The sequence below is a fragment of the Setaria italica genome, chromosome II (assembly GCF_000263155.2).
Source record: "Setaria italica strain Yugu1 chromosome II, Setaria_italica_v2.0, whole genome shotgun sequence".
Taxonomy (NCBI): Eukaryota; Viridiplantae; Streptophyta; class Magnoliopsida; order Poales; family Poaceae; genus Setaria; species Setaria italica.
Window position 1 is genome coordinate 31,250,297 of NC_028451.1, and position 22,193 is coordinate 31,272,489.

The 22,193-nt window shown below is 45.9% G+C and overlaps 4 protein-coding genes across 5 annotated transcripts; 2 read left to right on the forward strand and 2 right to left on the reverse strand.

The window, feature by feature from the left end:
- Window positions 1-386: 386 nt before the first annotated feature.
- On the forward strand, window positions 387-926 carry LOC101776984 (cell wall protein IFF6). The gene has a single exon (XM_004959406.1). It carries the CDS (start codon window positions 387-389, stop codon window positions 924-926), a length of 540 nt encoding a protein of 179 aa, XP_004959463.1.
- Window positions 927-2,462: 1,536 nt separating this feature from the next.
- Window positions 2,463-4,442, forward strand: LOC101768327 (tetraspanin-8). Its single transcript, XM_004956812.4, has 2 exons — window positions 2,463-3,086; window positions 3,831-4,442. Exons 1-2 carry the CDS (start codon window positions 2,580-2,582, stop codon window positions 4,143-4,145), a joined length of 822 nt encoding a protein of 273 aa, XP_004956869.2. The 5' UTR covers window positions 2,463-2,579; the 3' UTR covers window positions 4,146-4,442.
- Window positions 4,443-7,367: 2,925 nt separating this feature from the next.
- LOC101769135 (WAT1-related protein At4g28040) lies at window positions 7,368-9,512 on the reverse strand. 2 transcript variants are annotated; one of them, XM_004956814.2, is made up of 6 exons: window positions 9,039-9,512; window positions 8,831-8,944; window positions 8,359-8,566; window positions 8,095-8,256; window positions 7,844-7,995; window positions 7,368-7,754 (listed from the first exon to the last, which is right to left on the reverse strand). In XM_004956814.2, the coding sequence occupies exons 1-6, from the start codon at window positions 9,299-9,301 to the stop codon at window positions 7,538-7,540; spliced, it is 1,116 nt and encodes a 371-aa protein (XP_004956871.1). In that variant the 5' UTR covers window positions 9,302-9,512; the 3' UTR covers window positions 7,368-7,537. The 2 variants fall into 2 exon arrangements, with proteins under 2 accessions (XP_004956871.1, XP_012698799.1); XM_012843345.2 differs by having other exon boundaries at window positions 8,095-8,566.
- Window positions 9,513-9,614: 102 nt separating this feature from the next.
- Window positions 9,615-13,907, reverse strand: LOC101768730 (WAT1-related protein At4g28040). The gene is made up of 7 exons (XM_004956813.3): window positions 13,521-13,907; window positions 13,319-13,387; window positions 13,105-13,221; window positions 11,877-12,102; window positions 10,435-10,593; window positions 10,185-10,336; window positions 9,615-10,039 (listed from the first exon to the last, which is right to left on the reverse strand). The coding sequence occupies exons 1-7, from the start codon at window positions 13,718-13,720 to the stop codon at window positions 9,838-9,840; spliced, it is 1,125 nt and encodes a 374-aa protein (XP_004956870.1). The 5' UTR covers window positions 13,721-13,907; the 3' UTR covers window positions 9,615-9,837.
- Between the last annotated feature and the right edge of the window lie 8,286 nt (window positions 13,908-22,193).

Consider the following 22,193-nt stretch of genomic DNA (forward strand, 5'->3'; position numbering starts at 1 on the left):
CTTTCACCTTTGTGCGTGTGCGCGCGTCGGTCCCGAGACACACCGGACAGACGCTGATCTCCTCCCGGTCCGGCAGACGTGCAGCTGCAGCGCACGCCGTCATCACCAACCACTCCCCGCACTACAGCCCAATCAAGGTCATCGTCGCCTTTTCCGCACAGCGCCACCACCACTCCATGATCGCGGTCGCGCCCCAACCGCCCTAGCTTTGCAGGCGGACGTCGTCTCGCGGCCAAAGTGTCGCCCCCGTCGCGTCCCCTTCCCCTTGGCGTCGCACGCGCGCCCCGCCGCCCCCCTATATAACCGAGCGGCGCGCCAGAGGCTTTTTCTTGCATCGGTGATCACTGATCGCCCAGGTGTTCGAGCCCGCGTGCTGTGCGAGAGGGATGGCGGCGAGCGGCAGGGGCGGCGCGGCGGCAAGTGCTCTGCTAGTAGTGCTGGTGGCGTTCGTGTGCTTGATGTCCTGCGGCCTCGCGCAGGCCCGCGTGGCGAGGAAGGACCTCGGCCTCGGCATCGACCTGGGCGGCGGTGGCGGTGGCGGCGCGGGGCTGGGCCTCGGGCTGGGGCTGGGTGTCGGAGTTGGCACGGGAGGCGTCTCGGCGTCCGGGTCCGGTTCTGGGTCCGGGTCTGTGGCGGGTGTGGGGTCGACGTCCGGGTCGAGGTCCGGGTCGATTTCCGTCGGTGGGGCGAGCTCGTCCGCGGGTTCGAGCGCTGGATCGTCAGCTGGGTCGAATGGATCAGGTGCCGGGTCTTCTGCTGGGTCGGGTGGCGGGCAAGGGTATGGGCAGGGTGGTGGGAGTGGGTTCGGTTCTGGGTATGGTGAGGGTAGTGGGTCTGGGCGTGGGTCGGGTAATGGGGTGGTCGGCGTAGGGTATAGTGAGGGATACGGTCATGGGTCGCCTGCTGGCTCGGGTGGAAACCCTTGATCACCACCCTATCTGAATCTGTATTTTGGAAAAGCTTATCATGCTTACTCTACTATGTATTTAGTCGAACCCTGCTTAATCTTGCCGTGTGGCATAGCCCAGACCCACTACCCTCGCCAAACATGGCCAATATGGTGTGTGTAATGTTAGGTCAAAATCCTTTTATTTAAGTGTATATTTGTGATGCGTATGAAATAAACAAAATTGTTTGTGTTTGGCACTTCATGCCTTTTGACGGTCAATTTCTTGATCATGATCCAAAGAAGCTTTCTTGGTCAGTTTATCTCACATCTAATTAAATGGCTCCCAAATAGCTATTGCTACTAGGACGATTCTTCGGACTACATATCACTCAATTTCAATTTTCATCTGAGTGAGTTTGGAGCCTACGAATTCAGATGATTTTTCGCGAGAGTAGTCCTCTTTTTCTTAGGTGGTGATGAAACCATCCCTTCGTAGGAATCAGGGCCACCGGTTTTGAGAATTTTAGCATCACAATTCACACACGAAGTCTCGCTGCCCTCCCATCCTTGGTGGTCAGCCCATATAGAATTTTTCATGGCCCATAAAAGGACTTTCGAACTCCTCGAGGGTTGGGTTCGAGCATAGGATGTTTCCATGGCCCAAATCTTCCCGTTAGCAACCTTCTTCTGTCAGTAGCTTCTCCTCTCGCGTTAATAGCACAACCATCAGTTGTTGATAGCAGGTCAAGTACCATCACTCTGTTAATAGCAGGTCAAGCAGTGTGACGGAAACGCACGAAATAAAAAGTCCCCAACATGGCCGCGTGCACCCGTGTCAAGTCTCCTCCCGTCGAGATCACGAGACTCCGCGTGAGACCGATCCGCGCTCATGGCCGGTGCTGACAAATCGCGGTAGCTTGACGTGATCAAAAGCACCAGGTACGGTTACTGATGCATGCGATACGATTTGCCAGATCGCTCACGGCCGTGCACTAGTTTTCTACCCTCTCGTGCCTCTCGTCATGTTGTCCTTCCGCGCGTCGAGGCCTTTCGTTTCTCACCGCCAGGGCCGCTGACGCGGTGCGTGTGCTTGTGTTTTCTTCTCTGCCTGCAGGTCGTTACCAACTTGGAAACCGCCAGCGATCATTGACAACGACTCCGAGGGTCGAACGCGTGAGCTCGTAATAACAGGCAGGACGCTGAATGCTCACCCTCATCAGCCTCAGCCACACCGTTTGAATCTTTCAACCATCCGTGTGGATTGCTAACGCTAATTGTTGTCATCGATGGACATGTTTTAAAAGCGAAAACAACGTGAAACCAAGCAGGATCGGAGGAGTTGCCCCGGTCAGTTACGCTTGCGCGTGGGGGTGCGTTCCTCTGACCACCCTGGCCCCGGCGGCAGCCACCCAACGAGCCAAAGGCCATGTCATTCCGTCAACATCCGCCGCACCATTTTCCTCTCCAACTCCCCCTACCCAAAAGCCCACGAACTTTCCCAGGCTCCTTCCGCACACCCAACACGCGGCCAAGCACCCGGCGGCACCCCTACAAATACGCCCCCGCCCACCACGTTCCCGATCGAAAACCATCAAACCCCACCGTGCCCATCCCCCGAAAACCCCACAAACCACCGAGCCCCAGAACGATATCCTCCGATCCCCCAAACCACCGCCTCCCAGTCTCAACCATGGCGTTCCGGCTGAGCAACAACCTGATCGGGATCCTGAACGCGGTGACCTTCCTTCTCTCCATCCCGATCCTGGGCGCGGGCATTTGGCTGGGCCACCGCGCCGACGGCACCGAGTGCGAGCGCTACCTCTCGGCGCCCGTAATCGCGCTGGGGGTCTTCCTCCTCGTCGTCTCCATCGCGGGGCTCGTCGGCGCCTGCTGCCGCGTCACCTGGCTGCTCTGGGTCTACCTCCTCGCTATGTTCGTCCTCATCGTCGCCCTCTTCTGCTTCACCGTCTTCGCCTTCGTCGTCACCAACCGGGGCGCCGGGGAGGCCGTGTCGGGCCGGGGGTACAAGGAGTACAGGCTTGGGGACTACTCCAACTGGCTGCAGAAGCGGGTGGAGAACCACAAGAACTGGAACAGGATCAGGAGCTGCCTCCAGGGCTCCAAGGTCTGCAAGAACCTGCAGGACAAGAAGGAGTCGGTCACCGACTTCATGCGTTCCGACCTCTCCCCGATCGAGGTACTTGCTTAATTACGTGAAAAATGCATTTTTCTTCCCTTAATCTTCAGTCTCAGTTTTTTTTTGACAAATCACCAAGACAGATTCTAAAACAAACTCTATCTATCTGTAGCCGGCGTTTTGTCTTACAGAAAAAGAACACTTCTTTTTCATTCACGTGTCATTCATACTTTAGTGGTCGCGAATTGCGATGTGACTTTGGGAGGATAGTAGTAATGCCAAAAGACTTTGAAGAAACGGTAGCTTGTGAAACGCAAAACCTTATCTTAGGCCCGGCTGATGGTTACTTGTACGGTTGTGCATCTCGATCAGACGTACACAATTTGGAATTCTGTCTAAAAATGCATTGGGCTTAGCGTTGATATTGTCAACGGATTACTCCTATTTTATAGTGACATATCTTCGGTCCATATCAACCTTTACTACCTGCTCTGAAGTCTGAACTGCTCCCGATGCTCTGACCGCTGCATTATTGAAGGAAGAATTTTCGTTCATCGCACATGCTTTCATTTCAACGCTCTGGTGCACTTGCACTCAACTTTTAGGTCGCGTAACCCAATCGTTTCACGAAACGGCTCCACCTGAAACTATCATAAACAACTGAAACTGTTTTATTTACTTGTAGTATTTACCTAAACAACGTCATGTGATGTTGAAAGTTCCCAGTCATGAGTATTGAGTAGTAGCCCTGCATATGTGCTGCTCTGTTTCAAAGGCTCATCGCTGTTCTTGTTGCTCGTGCAGTCTGGGTGCTGCAAGCCCCCCACCAGCTGCGGCTTCACCTACGTCAGCGGCACGGACTGGACCAAGACCACCGCCACCAACTCGTCGTCGGACCCGGACTGCAACACCTGGAGCAACGATGCGCTCTGCTACGACTGCCAGTCGTGCAAGGCCGGCGTGGTGGCCACCGTCAAGCGGGACTGGAAGCGCACCGCCATCGTCTGCATCGTCTTCCTCGTCTTCATCATCATCGTCTACTCCATCGGATGCTGCGCTTTCAGGAATAACCGCAGGGACAACGCCTACCACGGCGGCTGGAAGGGCGGGTACGCCTGATCTGGTCGATCCACCGTCGTTTCGGAGCCTAGCAGACGAGATCCGCTGCTCGATTGGTCGAGCGTGCCAGCTCAGTGCTCTGCTCTCGCTGTCCTGCGGTCGCTTTCGTCCTATATGTTTAGGCTTCATCTAGCTCTGTACAGTCGAGATTGTTACAGCTTCTTATCGTCTGCTAGTCACTTTGTTATGATCTGATCACTGGTCAGCAGTAGGTTTTGTACATGCTGTTCGTTGATTTTGATATACTGCTCTATATTCGTATGTGGATGCCTTTATTCTACATGTTACTTTGGTGAAGGCTTTTCGGTTTTCCACTTTCTTTCCAAAACTTCTTCGCTTGACACGAAACAACGAGATCTTTGCTTGACACGGCAGAGGATTAGCTAGTCCCATTTTTTTAAGAGAGAGAGAGAGGATTAGCTAGCTAATTTCTACTCTTTCCAGCGATCTCTGTCAATCTTTACTCTGTTTTCTTGCCATGATATCACCAACCTGAAGTTGTTGAGCTAATCACCATTTCGGACGGGTTGCACAAAACTATTGCACTTATCCCCGTCCTGCACTGCACACAAAGTAGCACACGGTTCTGCTACTGACCGTCCCCGATGAAGTAATCCAAGAAAGGGTGGGAGACGAAGGCTCCAAGTCTTGAGCCATGACGAAGCGATAGGAAAGCTGTGGTGCCCCATGAGAGGCAAGTCCAGCCTAACGTGCCGTCTGAAAATATCCACCCCTTCCCACTTTCACTGCCCAGGTTCCGAAAACAACTCCGGGCACCACCATCTTGCTTTATCGTCTTCGGTGTACGATTCTTTCCTATCAACCTAATGGCCATGCTTAACACGGGACTATGTCCTTGGCATCTTCCTTGTCAGATGAGAAATATCTTAGCGATGGCAGCAGATATTAGACAGTGATGGATCGATGGATGGTCCAGCCAAAGAAGGCTCGGCAGATTGTTACGGGCACCAATATCAGGTTCCAAAAGGATGCTAAAACTTGAATGGATCGAGAAAGGTGTAACTTCAGTGGAGTCCATGAGCACATGGGCTGATGATTTGATGTAGGCACAAATGTGTAAATCGGTAAATGCGCTTGCTGTTCCTAGTGGAGTTACTGGTTCCAGAAGTGGTGGTGACTATTGCTGGTTCGCCTGGAAATATCCAAGGGGACTGACTGGGGCCAGCGGCTTGGTCCTTTCAGAGAATGAAGTGATAGAGCCGGCATTATATTGCTCGATGGACTATTTCACTAGAAAATGCTCTATGAAATGAATTTGAGAGGAACTTTGCCCACCCAAATTTCTTATTTTGTTTTTCCTTGCAATACTCTTCTATAAGTATTTGTAAACTAGAGAAGACTTGCAGGTTGTGCATTGGACTGTTACCGCAACAGGGCAGCTAGATAGCTTAAAGCCTTAAACATAGCTAATTTTCAATCGCTTTTCAAAGGTTATATGTTAACGTGAAACATTCAACTACCATTAGTACAACTTAAACACGACATTCTCCAGTGTATTATAAAAAAACCCAGCATGTTTGAGTATTTTCATTGATCGCGTTCTTAGATAACAACGGTTCAGAAAGGTTAGTTTGTACTGTGTGATTCGGCATAAAAAAAAGATTAGTTTGGCACTCTAATCTTACACAAACAATCTGCATTTTAGGTCCATTTACGTTTGGAGTTGCTAGAATTGGTAGTCATTATATTGCTTTTTTCCATCTCAGCTTTACATAACGGCACGGCATACAAATCCGACAATTGAGGCCAATGATTCGATTTCTCAGAAAATAAAGTGAGAGATGTGGCATTATATTGTTTGACGGAACATTCTCTAGGAAATGTTCTATGACACCATTATTTTTTTTTAAAAAAAATCTTGCCAACACATGATGCTTTGCCTTTTTGTACTGCAATACTCTTCCAAAAATCATGATTAGCTAGAAGAAGACTTGCAGGTTGTGCATTGGACTATTTTTGGTAATAGGATAGTTGAATAGTATGGAAGCAGATCATTTTTAATTCCTTTGGAAAGCTTGACACTAGCATGAAACATTGCAACTATCGCTAGCATGCCTAAAATGAAATGCAGTTCTCCAGTCTATTCTTGAAAAATAAAATTAGTATTATGCAGATAGAAAAGGATAAAGAAAAAGAAAATCAGCATGTCTGAGTATTAGCATTACCATTGTCAGAAACAGCGAGTCTGAAAGATGGTAAAACTTGAATGAACTGAGAATGGTGTAACTTCAATGGAATCCATGAGCACATGGGCTGATGACTTGATTAGGCCCACATATGTTAATCAGTAAACGCGATTGCTGTTACTAGTGGAGTTACTGACTCCAGAAGTGGTGGTGACTGTTGCTGGTTCGCTTGGAAATATCCAAGGTGACTGGGACGGGACCGACGGTTTGGTCTTTTCAGAAATGAAGTGACAGAGCTGGCATTATATTGCTCGATGGAATATTTCACTAGAAAATGCTCTATGACATCAGTTTGAGAGGAACTTTACCTGCACAAAAGTTTTCTTTTGTGTTCGCTTTGCCATACTTTTCTACTATTATTGTAAACTAGAAAGGCCTGTAGTAGAAGGTTGTGCATTGGACTGTTTCAGCAACAGGCCAGCTAGGTAGCTTAAGCATAGCCAATTGTCAATCCTTTTTTCTTTTTTGAGGAAGCCAATTGTCAATTCTTCCTAAGATTAGCGACTACTAGTATACACCTACCTTTAGTATGCCCAAAAGGATACACTGCTCAGCATATTAGTGTGTCTGAAACAATACACATGAAACATTTAGCGACTACTAGCATGTCTGAATATTTCCATTGATCAGCGTTCAGATAATAATGGTTCTGAAATCTTTTGTGGTGTTGCACTCTACTCTTACACAGATATAACATGCATCTTCGATTCGTTGGTGTTTGCAGTGACTAGAAGCGAGTCTGTCCCCTCACACTTTGCATCATCTGCTTTGCTAACAGCATGGCATACGATCTGAGAAATGAGACGAATTTGTTTGATTTTTTTGGAAAGCGAAGCGAGGGGACCGGCACTATATTGTTTGATGGAACGTTCCACTAGGAAATGTTCTATGACGTCAATATTTAAAAAAACTTTGCCAAGAAACAATGCTTTGTTTTTAAAATACTGAAATTACTCTTGAAAAGTCATTATTAACTAGGGAAGACTTGCAACCTTGCAGGTGATGCCTTGGACCATTTTTGGTAAATGAAAATATACCTCAAATCTTAATTCCTTTGGAAAGCTTTACACTGACATGAAACATCGCAACTATCGCTAGCATATCTAAAATGATATGCCGTTCTCCGGTGTATCTTGAAGAATAGAATTAGCCTTACGTGAAAAGAAAAAAAAAGGAAAAATGTACTCAACGTGTCTGATTATTACTATTACCGTTGTCAGGCTCAGGCAACAATGGTTCTGAAAGATTGGTCCGAGGCTCTATCGAAACACCGATACAGTCTGAATCTACACCTCCTTTGGAACCACTAGAATGGATTGCCAGACTCTCGCTCTTCGCGTCATCTGCTTTGCCCCACAGCACCACATACAAGCCGACAATGATAGTGATAGCTCCTAATACGCTGCACGAAACAAAGTTCACTGTGAAGACGCACAAGAACAGCGATTATCTACTTTCCAAACAGGGTGCTAGTATCAGAATGAAGCATACCTTCCAATATGGAGTTCTTCATGCAGGAAGAGTGTAGATAACATTGCTGTGATCACTGCACTCAGGGGCGTAAAGATTGCGCTGTAAAGGGGGCCTTTCACTGATATGCACCAGGATTGGATGAAAAAGTTTGCGCCGGAGGCAAATACTCCCTGCAAAAATTGTTCGATAATTTCGATTGATGAGTAGCAATTCAAAGTTTCAAACCAGTGTGTAGACGAACGATCAAGAATGGATTCGGCTGAACTTACTCCATATAAGATGCAGGGGAACTCCCAGAACGAGGTGAGCTTCCAAATTTGCAAGTAGTTTGGCTCCAGGAAGAAGGCCATCACCGCGCACTGCAAGGTCGCTAAAAAGCACATCCAGGTCGCCAGAGACAGGGGATCAAGGTACTTTTTGCAGACGGGCACCTGAAACCACACCATCACTTGATCAGTCACCTTAAACCCCAGCAATAGCGCGTTGAATCTTGCCGATGCAGGGCGATTGCAAGCATCGCTGCAATTAGTTACCTGGAAGATGTACCAGATGGCGACGCAGACAGCATTTCCGACGAGATAAACCCCTCCTTTCACCCAGTCGCTAGTCGGCGAGCGAAGAACCGCGCCGAGGAGCTTGGGACCCTTGAAGAACGCCATGAACATTGCTCCAGCGAGGCAGATGGCGGTGCCGACGATCTTGGCGACGTTTCTCAGGTTTCTGATATCCACCTTCTCTAACCTGTGAGCCGAATCGAAGGCGGGAGTAAGAATTTGGGCCGCTGCTGCCTGCTGGGCGAGGTCTAATTTAGAATTTCTAAATGGGCTGTTCTTGACGACATTTATTAATTGGAGGTCTCTTGGCCCACGAAACAAATAAGCCCATATGAAAGAATTTAGCCTAGCCCAGTAGTCCCCCAAAACGCGAAGTGGTGAGCCCAACTTTCCGCTCAGAAAAGGGAAAAACAAAAATAAAATAGAAAGGAAGAAAAAACTGTACACGTACCCGATGACGGCGGCGATGGCGAAGGTGATGCCGGGGGCGAGGTTGGTGGTGGCCCTGGCCATGGACGGAGACGCCAGGAGCAGCCCCTCGAGGTAGAAGTACTGCCCAGTCGCGCTGTCCGATCGAGTCAGAGAGAGTGAACCCAAATTGTACTTATCTGGCCGGAGAGAACAGGGGAGGACGAGGAGCTTTGGTTTTGCGTACTGACGTGGCTAGGGATGCCGCGAAGATGAGCCCGAAGGCCCGCGCGCCGACGGCCATGGGCCGCAGCGTGCAGCCCCTGGCGGCGAAGGAGGCGAGGAGGAGCGTGGCAGCGGCGATCCCCTGGCGGTAGGTGACGAAGACGATGGGCCGCATCCCCACCCGGGACGCCGTCTTGAGCGCCACGTCCACCAGCGCGTAGAACAGCTGCACCAGCACCATCCCCACGCTCGGTCCGTAACGCTCCAGCCACGGACCGCCGCCCGCCATGGCTGGCGAGATCGAGGGAGAGAGGTGGGAGCGAGATTATTGGGGCCTCACTTCGCCAGCTATGTAGGAGCATCCATGTGCGCGCGCCGGCCGGGCGCCGAGCTGAGTCAGCTGCGCCGTCATCACTCTCTGCGTTTTTGTTTATGGTTTGGGCGATTGTTTTCCGTGGTCAACTCAAACCAATCCTTTGAGATAGAAGAATTCGTGGTTATGCAAATTAAGTAACTTATCGAGATGCAGTTCTATATGCATGTACGGGCCATGCCCTGCTGGATCTCATCATGAAATTACTTCCCGTCTTCGTCGCACATGATTGCTAAGCAAACTTGCTCGATTTCTCTTCTTCTACTTGGATCCCGTCACCATTTTGCAGGTAGCATCTCCACCACATGTGCGCACAGTGTACCTGTCGCGCATCAACCCTTCAGTTTATTGCCGACAAATCATATCAGGCAGCAACTTGCAGCAGCAGGAGCAGCAGCAATTTTCATGGCAAAGAAAGACTGCAGAGCTGAAAGGGATCCTCTGTTCCTCGATCAGCTGGGTGCTTGTGAGCGTGCGGCGCCTGCCAGGAGAGGCGCAGCGAGAGTGTGCTCCACGTCGAGCTGAGCGTCAGACCGTGCGGTCCCGTCCGTCGAGTCTTTGCTCTGGTCCGGCCCCCTCCCCTTCCTCGCGTCCTCTGCTTTGCCCCACAGCACGACGTACAGGCCGGCGACGACAGCGACGGCGCCTACCATGCTGGATAAAGAAACAAAAATGATGTCACTCTCGTTATCAGTCTCTGATGATGCAGATGCAAACGGCGCCTGCTCGGTGCTCGCTCGGGGTGGGCATCAGAGAACTGAAGGCATATTCAGGTCTCTCTTTCAGAGAAGGGACGTGCCTTCCGATGTGCAGCTCTTCGTGGAGGACGACGGCGGAGAGCGCGGTGGTGACCACGGTGCAGAGCGGGGTGAACATGGCCGAGTAGAGGGGGCCCCTCACCGAGATGCACCACGACTGCAGGTAGAACACCACGCCTGACCCGAACACGCCCTGCATAATCCCATCGGGTGCGACATGACCCCGTCAGCCAAGACCTCAGATTGCTTCTCCGCCTTCTAGTTTCTCAAGGAAGCTGCGTGTGTACTCACGGCAAAGATGTAGCATGAGAGCTCGAAGAGGGAGTGGATCTTCCACGAGCTACGGTTCGGTAGCAGGAAGAAGGTGACCGCCGCGGATTGCAGCGTGGACAGGAAGCAGGTCCAGGCCGATAGGGTCAGAGGATCCATGTACGATCTGCAGATGGGCGCCTGAAATCCAAAAATGAGCTGCCTATGAGATTGTGCTGCCACTTAATTTAAGTAGAGAATGCAGTGGTGTTTGATCACTAATTCAAGATCCTCTTTGATACCTGGTTAAGTTTAGATGGCTAAATTTAACTGCTAAGAGTTCAAATATGTCCAGCTAAAATTCAGCTAAACTTTATTCAAAATCTAAAAAAAGCTTTAGCCATTAGCTGGCCAGGAGTAGCTAAAACTAGCTAAAAGTAAGCGAAGTCCAAAATACCTCTAAGATTTCTTAAAAATACCCACTACCACAGCATTAACTCCTTTCCCCGCAGCCCTGCCGAGCGCCGCCCGCCACCCATCGACGCGCCGCCGCCCCTCCCATCGGCGCACGACGGAAGTAGTAGAAATCAAACACAAGCTGCTACTAGCTGGCTACTACATTGCTGTGCGCACAAGCTGCTGATGGAGGACAGGATCAGTTCAGTGGGAACCGCACAATCAAACATCGGAACATGAAAGTTCTCCAATTTGCCTCTCGTGGAACCGATTTAAGTCTCCCCTGTGCTTGGTCTAGGCATGAAATCAGCACGTCAAAAAAATCAAGCAGAAGCAAGAAACATCGAATCAAAGTGTCATGCGTACTCCAATTAAAAATAAAGCCTACAGAGCTTGAGTATGCACAACCTAAAAATATTTGACAAACATTTCGCATTGAATATATTGTTCACTAATACGGGAAATCAATGGCGATGTGAATGCTTGCTCATATACATTGCCTTGGGAAAAAAACCCACTAAATATATTTCTTATTAGGCTATTTATTAGTCAAACTTGACAAAGTTCGAATTTTTTTTACGAAACACGGTACAGACTCAAATGCTCACAAACACGCACGCACACTCACTTTACTGATGTCTCGTTATCGACATGTATATCGCCTACTATTGAATGAATAGCGCCGGTTAAATCCAGCAAAATGCGAGGACTCGAGCCTGATGGGCAAGTTCCATCATAGAAATCTTAACAGCTGAGTTACACTCAGTTCGCGACAAAGTCCGAATCTTCACACACATATGTGAATGTTTTTCTTATCATTACAGCTTTAATAATCCCTTATTTGCCACTATGCATGGATCAATAACATATATAGGTATGCGCACATACGGTACTGGCACATGAAAGATCAATAAGGAATTGCAAATTTTCAGTGAAAAAAAATCCCTACCTATAATTTTGAGAAAAGGATTCTACAGCTAAGAGAAAAGGATTACATGCTAATGAAAATGGTTGCTTAGCACACTGACCTGCAAGATGAGCCAAAGGGACCAACAGGAGCTGCTGCCGATGAGGAAGAGCGCTCCCATCACCCAATCGCTGCTTGACGGGGTAAGCATGTACGAATCATGGAGAGAGAGCTTCAGCAGCTTTGGGCCTTTGAAGAATGCAATCGTGATAGCTCCTCCGATGCAGACTGCAGTGCCGAGGACCTTCGCAATGCTAGCTACTTCTTTGATGTTTACTCTTTCTTGCCTGTTGATGAATTAGATGCATGAAGCGATAATGACAGCGATGCAACATTTCAGAATCTTACCAAAGAAACTGAACTCAACCTATCATGTACAGTAGCAGTTTTCTACAAAACTATTAGCTAATTTTCTGTCAGCCATCAATTTTTTTTTCGCCAGGAAAGTACAGGTAGGAAAATATGTTGATAGATTTTTGGAAGAAAATATGTCGAATTTTTTGCAAATGTCGTCATTTGATATTGCAAACATTATTTTTCGATGTTTTAAAATATTTCGTGATTTTAGGGGAGGAAATATGGCAGATTCTCCTGATATTACACATGCTATTTACTATGTTTCAATATATTATTCTCGCATGTTTCAGTCATATGTAACATGAGAGAATAACATCTGCAACATCAAAAAACAATATATGTAACATCATAAAATTTGATAGATTTTACCCTTAAAAATTTGTCGACAGATAAACAGACACTTCTAGCTGTACCTGAACTCGACTTTTCAAGACGTCTGCAAGAAGAGTTGGATGAACGAACATCATGCAGCTTTAGGTGCCAACAAGGCTAGTTACAAGAGATGGAAATCAAACACATTGCATGATCGTAAAAGACAAAAGAGCAGGCATGCATGTCATGTGACGAGCTAGGTGATATACCATCCCATGTCGTTATACAACGTGTTCGGCTGGCTGCTTTGCAGCGAAGCCAGCCGAACAACTACTTCAGATATCGTAAGAGGCTCTGCTTGCTACTGCACCAGCATCCGAGCAGCAGCAGCCAGCCGAACACGCTGATAGACTAATGTAACACGCAACTAGAGAAGGAAATTGACGTGTCTCGTGATTGTTAGTGGCCTCACTTAATCATTGACACATCTTCGAGGTCTGTAAGCATCGAACGATTAGCGAAATTTCTAGCCGTCTAGGGCATCTGGTCACTTTATGCTCAACACTGGTATTTTTTTTTTCAAAAATGAAATACAGCAGGCCTGTTTTCTGGGTACTCACCCAACGGCTACTGCCATGGCGAAGGTGATCGCCGGTATCAAGTTCGTCATGGTCGTGGCCAGCGATGAGGTCCCTAAGTGCAGCCCGTGGTAGCACAGATTCTGGTTCACCGTTGCTCTGTTGCACAAAATGGATACATAGTTGTTGATTGAAAACAGAGGAAGCAAAATGTTGGCACGCTACCACTTCATTTCCCATGAGTAAGAATTTGTACCCAAACAAAGCTGCCATGAACACCAAGAAGAAGCCTTTCATCCCAAGCCTCATGTCCTTCAGCATGCTCCTGACCAGTTCAGATTCCAGAAAGAATCACAACAAAGATTACAACAGGCTGAAGCAGAGTGTGTGCGGGGTTATAAGAAACGCTGGAGGAAAGAGGAGCAGCGTCACTGATCGATCAGAATATCAGATCCTACCGGTTGGAGACGATGGCGATGGGAGCGAGGACGAGGGTGGCGACGGCCTGCCTGTAGACGACGAAGACCGTGGGGCTCATGCCGCCGGCGAACGCCGCCTTGACCCACAGCGTCATGGCCGCGAAGATGCACTGCGTGGCAACCATCGCCGCGCACGGCCTGTACCCCTCCACGACCGCGCGGATGTGGCCGCCGGCCATGTGTCCGGCTAGGCACCGGAGTGGACGGAGAGGGAGAGAGAATTGCGAGCTCGGAATCTACGGCACCGCGCGGAAGAGAGCTGTGTGTACTGACGAGCTCGCGCCTGTGCTCTGCTCCCTCACTGACTCGCGCTTGTGTACGCCTGGGAAGGGAGCAGCGGGCGAATCCGGCTGCGGGCGGTCGGCGTTCGATTGGCGGATAGCCCATAGCCACGCGCACCACGTCTTTGCATCCGCCTGTTGGTGCGAGAAATACAAATGTTATACTCCATGCTCTCTAGCAATTCTAATAGAATGTTTTAGGGTACGGTATGCAAGAATTTGTTCATTTCAAAATTTATTTATTCATTAACTTTTATCCATTTTCTAACACAATATTCGTATATAGATATTTCTGAATCTTTTTCAAATTGCGGTGGAACCCAGTTACCAATTATTCTATATTGTTTGAGGTTTCCATCTATATTCGTAGTGTTTCCCCTTACGCTGAACTTCCGTATGTGTTCAACAATCAACACGTACTGTATTAGCTAAAACCTTGAGCTTTAGCTGTGTCAGCTCATGTTGTAGCTCATCTATCATTACTTCATGAATATATAATTTATCTTCCAATTTATATCTTGTTATTATTTGTAAGAAAAACGTATTTCCTCCACAAATCCATCTCTTTGAAATTTAGTAAAAGGCTTGATTACATGTCTTCAGTTACACTTTTAGCTACTATAATGGCATATTAATTCATTTTAGCCTGCACTGCAATGCCCATTATGTAAAATGTCATACCCGGTTTTAAGGACAAAATCAAGTGCTACCTATATGTATGCCAGGATCAAGTTTCATACATATAGTGACATCATAAGTGAATAATAGTAACAATATCACGTAAAAAGATTCAAATAAAGACTTACGAAACCATCAGAGATACATAGCTTAAATACTTGAAATTGAGGCTCCAAACTTCACAGGCAATTGACTGGGCGTTGCGTACGCCTAGAACTCAGCATCATCTTCGGAATACTTCACACACCTTCTTCTTCTGAGCAGCAGTAAGCAAGGGTGAGTACACTTATGGTTGGTACTCAGCAAGGCCACTAGATTAACCAGAATAACAATTTAAGTCCATCTTTAAGTTTAATTAATCATGTGAGGGTCCAGGCCGTTCTTGACCGTGAGCACGGCTGATCAATCAGTTTTACACTCTGCAGAGGTTGCACATCTTTACCCATAAGTCACGTAAAAGTTCACAAGAACTTTGGACCCAACCATGCGATGCTAGCTAGGCATCCTACCACACTTCCGAGGTGTGATTGCATAGGAACGCTACGAGGCCTTTACAAAGATTCGCTAGTATGTGGTAACCCGCTAAGGTTTCCAGATCAGTAGCAGAGCATAACAGTCCCCTAGTGGGTACAGTGTCTTAGCAAAGCCCACTTCCTAAGAGAGCGAGTGCTATACCCCATCTGCCGCCGCCCTTCTTGCCCTTTCGGTAAGATTACCCCAGACTAGAGTTTCTAATTATTCAGCCAAGACCAGAGCCATTTAGTCTTGTGGTAGCACTGTTTTCCTGGGTGGTTCTCCATGTTCCCATTAACTTTATCATGATATTATTAACAAAGCATAGGTAGAAGGATGGTTAGGGATACTTGCCTTTCTCCAACAAAAAGTTACTCTTACTGCTCTTCAGAAACTCTTACTCTTCAAATCTTCCGAACAACAAATCTTCTACTCGAAGCAAACACCGACACAAACATACAAGCAAACAAAAAAAGTACAACTAAGAACAATACACCAAAACAAAAGAAAAGCTTTAAAAGAGCGTACTAAAGGATAGGGCTCGATTCTAAGATTACGCGAACGGAAGAGACGCTGAGAATAGAGCTATGATCGATAAGGCAAAACTATCGGGAGATTTTGGATTATAAAAGAAAAGACAAGAGCTACAAGCTTCATTTATTTTAGTTGAGAAAAACAATGTAAAGATATTTTAGAGAAATATCCTTAGTTAGTATTAATCAAGTCATATTTATATTTTCATAAGAAAAGGCGGTGTAAAGTTTAGTCCAATTTTATTTATAAATTTTTATTTATAAATATTTGAGTACAATTTATGCAAATTAAACATTTAATTTAAAAATAAGATACATGTAGACATCTAAGCGTATAGCTTTACATTTCGAGTTCAACTAAGAAGATTAAATTAAAAACACATTTATATTTATATTAGCTAAATTAATATTTAATTATGAAAACTCGAGATATAACCTAATTGTATTTTATTTAGAAAATAATATGAAGTAGGCATTAATCAAGTTAACATTTAATTATGAAAAACGATATATAACACTAAATAGATTTTATTTAGAGAAGAACTCGTTTGTTAGGCATTTAATCAATTTTAATATAAATTTTATTTTCAAAAATGTGTGTGAAGGAAAACATTACCACTAACGTGTAATTTATGTCATTATGAATCTAACGCAACTTCAACGGACAAAAACGAAATTAAAACGTAGAATCTATGGGTTAAACGAGTTGCAAGGGCCCAAACGCAATTAACCGTACACCTCAGGGGTTAGCAAGGAAGAATTGCAAGACACCAGGAATAGTCTCAAAATTTGAGTTTTCCTCAGGAGCCTAATAGCAAAATCACCATCTCATCTTCAACCTTCCAACGCACTCCAACTGGTAACACGATGGCCGTCGGCCGCAGGCCGGCCCTGCCGGCGGCGACGGCCGGGGCCGGGGCGGCTCGCGCGAGCGGCGGGTGACGGCGCCATCAGGGAGGCCTGGCCGGCGGCTCCGGTGGCGCATAGGCGGCGGCGCAACGAGCAGGGGCGACGGCCGGCGCGTGAGCCACGGGCGGCGGTGGTGCGGCGCGATGCGCAGGCAAGGAGGCAACAGTGCGCGTGCGGTGACGGCACAAGCAAGCAGGAGGTGGCTGGGCGAGCAGGACGAACGGACCAGGCGGTGGCCATGGTTACGGACGGTTTAGTTGCGTACAGAAACAGAGAAACAAAGAGAGAGGAAGATGGAAAGCTGGAAACGAAGTCCGATCTCGCGCATGAATGGTAAAATGGAACGATAACGACGAGACGAACGAGATGGTGTGCTCACCTTCGGCCGATGACTGATGGTTTCGTCGGATTTGCTCGCCGGAGTTTCGTGGGTAACCGGATTTGACTTCAGATCTACGGAGCTCGGAGCCTCAACTCACGAAAATAATTTTAAACTAAAATTCTCGCGTCGAGACGAACGCGGTGATAAATATATATATAGGCCGGGCACAAAAAAAAGATATTTTCGAGTTAATTTTTTATTTTTTGAATTTCTGATTTTATTTATCTGCGCGAAAATAATTTTAGAAATAGCCGGACTCATTTTCTAAAGCGAGAAAAATACCTAGAAAATTCCGAAAAATCTGAGATAAATCTCAGAGATGGATTGGGACACAAAGAATCCAAATAAAATACTTAAAGCTCGTGAAAATGATTCTAGAGCCTTCCAAAAATTGGATTTAACTTTAGGAAAAGGAGAATAATTTCCAGAAAAAGTTGGAAAATTCTCAAAAGGATCTAGACAACGTCTAAATGCATTTTTAAAACTTTTTCCACTCAAGAAACACCAAGATGCATCATCATGAATGCACAGACATAAAATATCATTATTTAATTTAGAAAAATGAACAATTAGTTTCCTATACTAAATTTCCTGTAAAGAAAAATAAAGGTGGGGAAAATTTTAAAATTATGAGAAAATTATTATTTATTTATTCTTTTTATTCACATCCTGAAATTCGAAAATTTCAGGGTGCGACATAAAATTTCCTCTATTAAAAAACTACAAGCACAATATGACCCTTTTACAAAAATGTAAGGTGAATCTTTATCTTTAAAGACCAAAACCTGGCAGAATTACGCTAATTTCGTTGCTCCACGTCACGCTGACGTCGTAGCCATCCGTTTTGAGCTCCTCTCAATTCTCAGCCGTTCGATCTCGTACGGACGGCACAACTTCTCTGGACTTGACCCGACGTAGCTAGGTGTGTCCCCTTTTGAACTTAGCATGTGTTTGGTTCCAGGCATGGGATGGGACGGGATGGGACAGTCCATAAATGTCCTAGTGTTTGGTTGTGAATCGTAGGGGACAGGGACATCCCGAATCGGGAATATACCCCAAATATGCGGGACAACCCCGTCCGGCAAAAACGAGCGGACGGGGTCATCCCGGTTCCTCGTCGCCCGTGCACGTGACCCGCGCGTGAAAAACGCTTCACCGCCCACCGCTCCCCTCCTCCCGTTCGCAGAAAAAAAACAGTGCCCGCTCCTCGAGCGGAAAAAAGCGGCGGCGCCGCGCACTGGCCATCTAGACGGCGTCCGCAGATCCGGGTCACCGGCCACCGCTCCGGATCCTCCTGGCTGCTCCGACTCCTCCTAGCTGGCACGCGCACTCCGCGGAGGTCTCGTACGCGACCATACACGCGGAGGCCTCGTACGCGGCCATACGTGCGGCGGCCGGCCTGGCTTATGTCGTCACGGTCGGTTAGTTGCCGCTGCTGGGAGCGAGAAGGCCGGGATCTGACGCGGCTGACTTGCTCCGTACTCGTCGCTACGCATAACGCCGGGTAGGTGACGGGCAGCTGTGAGATTTGTTTTGGTGCGACCATATTTATGCCCTCTTGAAACTCATGTTCAGATCCTGCTGTATTGGTAGCAACGATTGTGTTTGGATTTAGCGGAGTCTGCCAAGGAAAATCACGGGTGTGCCAAATATGTGTGCATTTCACAACTCAATTCATATGCAATATCACACAAATCCACCTTGTGCTATGCTCCTTGTATCTTGAAAGTAATATTACTCTCCTCTGTCTTTCTATCTTTTCTTGCTCCCTTACTGGATTATCTTAATTACCACCAATATGAAGCTAGCTTCTGCCATCGCAACCACAATTTCTGAATGAATACATTTGTGCAATAATGTCGGTATTGGTTACATGTGTGTGTGCAGTAGGATTCAATGTATTTTTGTGATGTGCTGGTAGTGGTTGGTGGTATATATATATATATATATAGTCCTAAATTCTTTGGTTTTTTGTGCTATAGATGGATCAACAAACCAAGGTTGTTACTTGTACTGCTGCTGCATATATGTTGTTGTCAATGATGGCCATGGTTATTATTGAGTCTAGAAAACGTAAGCGAGCTGCAAGGAGAGAAGGTATTACTTATGGGCCTATCGATGAAAGGGATAGGATGAGACTTGAATATCTAAACAACAAAATTTGGAAGGATGATATAGTTTGTGTAAACATGCTAAGACTCAATAGAGCCAAGTTCTTTCGATTTTGCAACCTATTTAGGGATCGTGGTTTGCTTGGAGATACCATCCATTGTTCTGTTGAGCAGCAAGTGGCAATGTTTCTAAATACTGTGGGGCACAACCTTAGGAACAGATTGGTTGGGACTAATTTTGATAGATCTGGAGAAATGGTCAGCCGTTATTTTAACAAGGTTCTTCGTGCTGTTGGTGAGCTACGAGGGGAATTAATTAGGACACCGTCATTGGAAACTCCTACCAAAATTCTAGGAAACCACAGATGGGATCCTTACTTTAAGGATTGTATTGGAGCCGTCGATGGTACACATGTAAGAGCCTCTGTTCCTAAGGATATGGAGTTATCCTTTCGTGGTAGGAAGTCATATGCCTCTCAAAATGTAATGGCTGCCGTAGATTTTGATCTCCGGTTCACCTATGTATTAGCTGGTTGGGAGGGGACAGCACATGATGCACTAGTATTACGAGATGCTTTGGAGCGTGAGAATGGACTTCGAGTGCCACAAGGTAATACACTAATAGCATATCAAATTCTCCATATGAATCGTTGATATAATAGAAATATGATCAAATTTCCATCACATTTTAGGGAAATTCTACCTAGTTGATGCCGGATATGGAGCAAAACCAGGATTCTTGCCCCTTTTCGTGGTGTTTGTTACCACTTGAATGAGTGGGGGAATAATCCTGTACAAAATGAGAAGGAGCTATTCAACCTTAGGCACTCATCTCTTCGTATCACAGTAGAGCGTGCATTTGGGTGTCTAAAGAGAAGATTCAAAATTCTAGATGATGCCACTCCTTTCTTTCCTTTCCCGACTCAAGTAGATATTGTTGTTGCTTGCTGCATCATTCACAATTGGGTCATACAAGATGGAATTGATGAGTTCTTCATGGAAGAAAATAATTTGCCAAGTTATAACCATGCTACAACATACAGTGGACAAGCAAGTGAGCATACCGAGATGGTTAATTTTAGACAAAGCATTGCTGATCAGATGTGGGCAGACCGTCAAAACAACAATATTAATTAGTACCCACTAGTTTGTTGATGTATTTCAGTTTTGCAAGTATTTTTCTTGTTTTATTTGTGTTGTATGGACATATTGTTGCTATATTTCAGTTGTACGGACATGATAATATTTTTCATATTGATTATTGAGGAGGATGGAGTTGGGTATAGTGTACTGACTTCTATAGTGTACTGGTTTGTGACTTCTTGTTTTCAAAGAAAAAAACATTCAGAAGTGTTGTGATTGTGCTATGCTTGGTGGTTCCTGTTTATTAGCTCTTAGTTCTTCTTTGCAGCTTATTGTGATTGTGTTGTGCTTGGTGGTTAGTTTTTGTTATGTCAAAAAACTGTATGGCAAAAAATTGGACCAGAAGTGTTGTGCTTGCTAGCTGCATTTTAATTGATCTTTACATTTCTGAGGTGCTGTAAAATGTAAAATTTCAGAGGTTACTGCTGCATGCTTGTTATTGTCATTTGCATTATCAAATCTTAAGGATGTGTGATAAGCTTATTTACAATTGTATACCGTATATCGGTTGCTTTTCTGCTATATATCGTGAAGCTTTTTACTTTTGACGTGTATTGCTAAATTGCTTGCCACTTATAATTTTTCTGATGCTCCAGAGAATATAGCTATGCTAACTGAAATGTACCACATGTGGCTTTGGTTATTTCAGGATTACGTACCACCAGCATCCTTCTCATGTGGCTATTGTTTATTGTGCAGTTGTAGTTCTCCTACTGATCTCGTTTCTTTTTTCATGATCTTTTTTATTGTGCCCTGGAATCATGGAAATATATGCAGCGAGCCAAGTGGTTTGTGCTGATTTGGACAGTATCATTCATGTGGGCTCTTTTGCATGAACAGATTGCAGTAAAAAGGCTCAAGAGTTGGACAACCATGTCGAGGGACTGACATACGATACTTGCTGTTTTTTTTGTTCATGGCAGGCAATGGACGGCCATGTCGAGGGACTTGGGAGAGGTACTAGTGTGGCTGCCTGGACAGCGCCAATGTCCACTTTCATGCTGAAAAATCTTGCCAATGTGGTTGCTAGTGGTGTTAAAACAGGAAAGGGCTTCAAAAAGGTCTATTTTAATGCATGTGCTAGAGCTGTCAATGAAAAATTCAACACTACACTCAATGGTGAGCAGATTAAGAATCATCTAAAGACATGGCAAAGAAAGTGGGCCAAGATAACAAGACTCAAGAGTTTGAGTGCATCTGGATTTGATGAAGATAACTACATCATCACCCTTGACGAGGAGCACTACAATGGCCATGTGCACGTAATCTAGTTTCTATCGTTTTGTGGTCTTGTTCTTATCATATTTTTCGTACTGATTTCTATTGCATTATAGGATCACAAGACTGATGCTGAGTATTTAAACAAGCCTCTTGAGAACTATGCTGAGATGGAAACAATCTTTGGGAAGGATATGACTACAGGCAAGTTTGCAAAGGATTCAAGTGCTCCTCTTGGTACAGAAGATGATGACACTGAAGATGGAGCTGCAAATGGTACAGGAGATGATCCTAGCAGTGCTTTTGAGGAAGGGGTAACATCTAATGCAAGACCTAACAAGAGGGCCAAGATTGTTGAAAGTGAAGAGGATGGACTGATTGGTGCGTTCAACAAAGTTGGTGACAAGCTTGCCATAGCTATAATGCAGGTTGCTAAATCAAACAATGAGCTGCCAGAAGATCTCTTTGCTAAAGTGAATAGCCTTTCAGTTTCAGGCTTTAATGATCTTCAGATATCCACGTACTATGCTCATCTGGTGGCCAATCCTCTCACTGGTAAAGCTTTCTATGGCTTGCCATTTGAGCACCAGTTACATTGGATGGCTATGTTTGTTAGTGAGAGGTTCCCTGGACAGTAGGGTGCTTTTGGAACATACAACTAGTGATAGTGGTAAAGCTTTCTTTTGCTAACTAGGCCATGTTTGTTACACGTGATAGTTGTAACATCTCTTTTGTCATATTTCTTTTGCTAACTGTGGCCTATCTTGTATGCCTTGAACTTTCTATTTTGTGTAAGGCATGAATTTGATGTAATGGAAGTATGGTAAATACCATCTGTATATGAATGTCATTTGATGGTAATGAATTATATATGATTCGGACTA

Bases quoted from the DNA above. Each gene is read 5' to 3' on its own strand.
- LOC101776984 (XM_004959406.1), top strand. From the start codon at position 387: ATGGCGGCGAGCGGCAGGGGCGGCGCGGCGGCAAGTGCTCTGCTAGTA.
- LOC101768730 (XM_004956813.3), bottom strand. From the start codon at position 13,720: ATGGCCGGCGGCCACATCCGCGCGGTCGTGGAGGGGTACAGGCCGTGC. The intron at 10,337-10,434 runs GTGAGTACACAC...GGGATTATGCAG, and splicing joins TCTCATGCTACATCTTTGCC to GGCGTGTTCGGGTCAGGCGT. The intron at 10,040-10,184 runs GCACGTCCCTTC...TTCTTTATCCAG, and splicing joins GAAGAGCTGCACATCGGAAG to CATGGTAGGCGCCGTCGCTG.
- LOC101768327 (XM_004956812.4), top strand. From the start codon at position 2,580: ATGGCGTTCCGGCTGAGCAACAACCTGATCGGGATCCTGAACGCGGTG. The intron at 3,087-3,830 runs GTACTTGCTTAA...TTGCTCGTGCAG, and splicing joins CCGACCTCTCCCCGATCGAG to TCTGGGTGCTGCAAGCCCCC.
- LOC101769135 (XM_012843345.2), bottom strand. From the start codon at position 9,301: ATGGCGGGCGGCGGTCCGTGGCTGGAGCGTTACGGACCGAGCGTGGGG. The intron at 8,945-9,038 runs GTCAGTACGCAA...TCGATCGGACAG, and splicing joins TTCGCGGCATCCCTAGCCAC to CGCGACTGGGCAGTACTTCT. The intron at 7,755-7,843 runs GTATGCTTCATT...TGTTTCGTGCAG, and splicing joins GAAGAACTCCATATTGGAAG to CGTATTAGGAGCTATCACTA.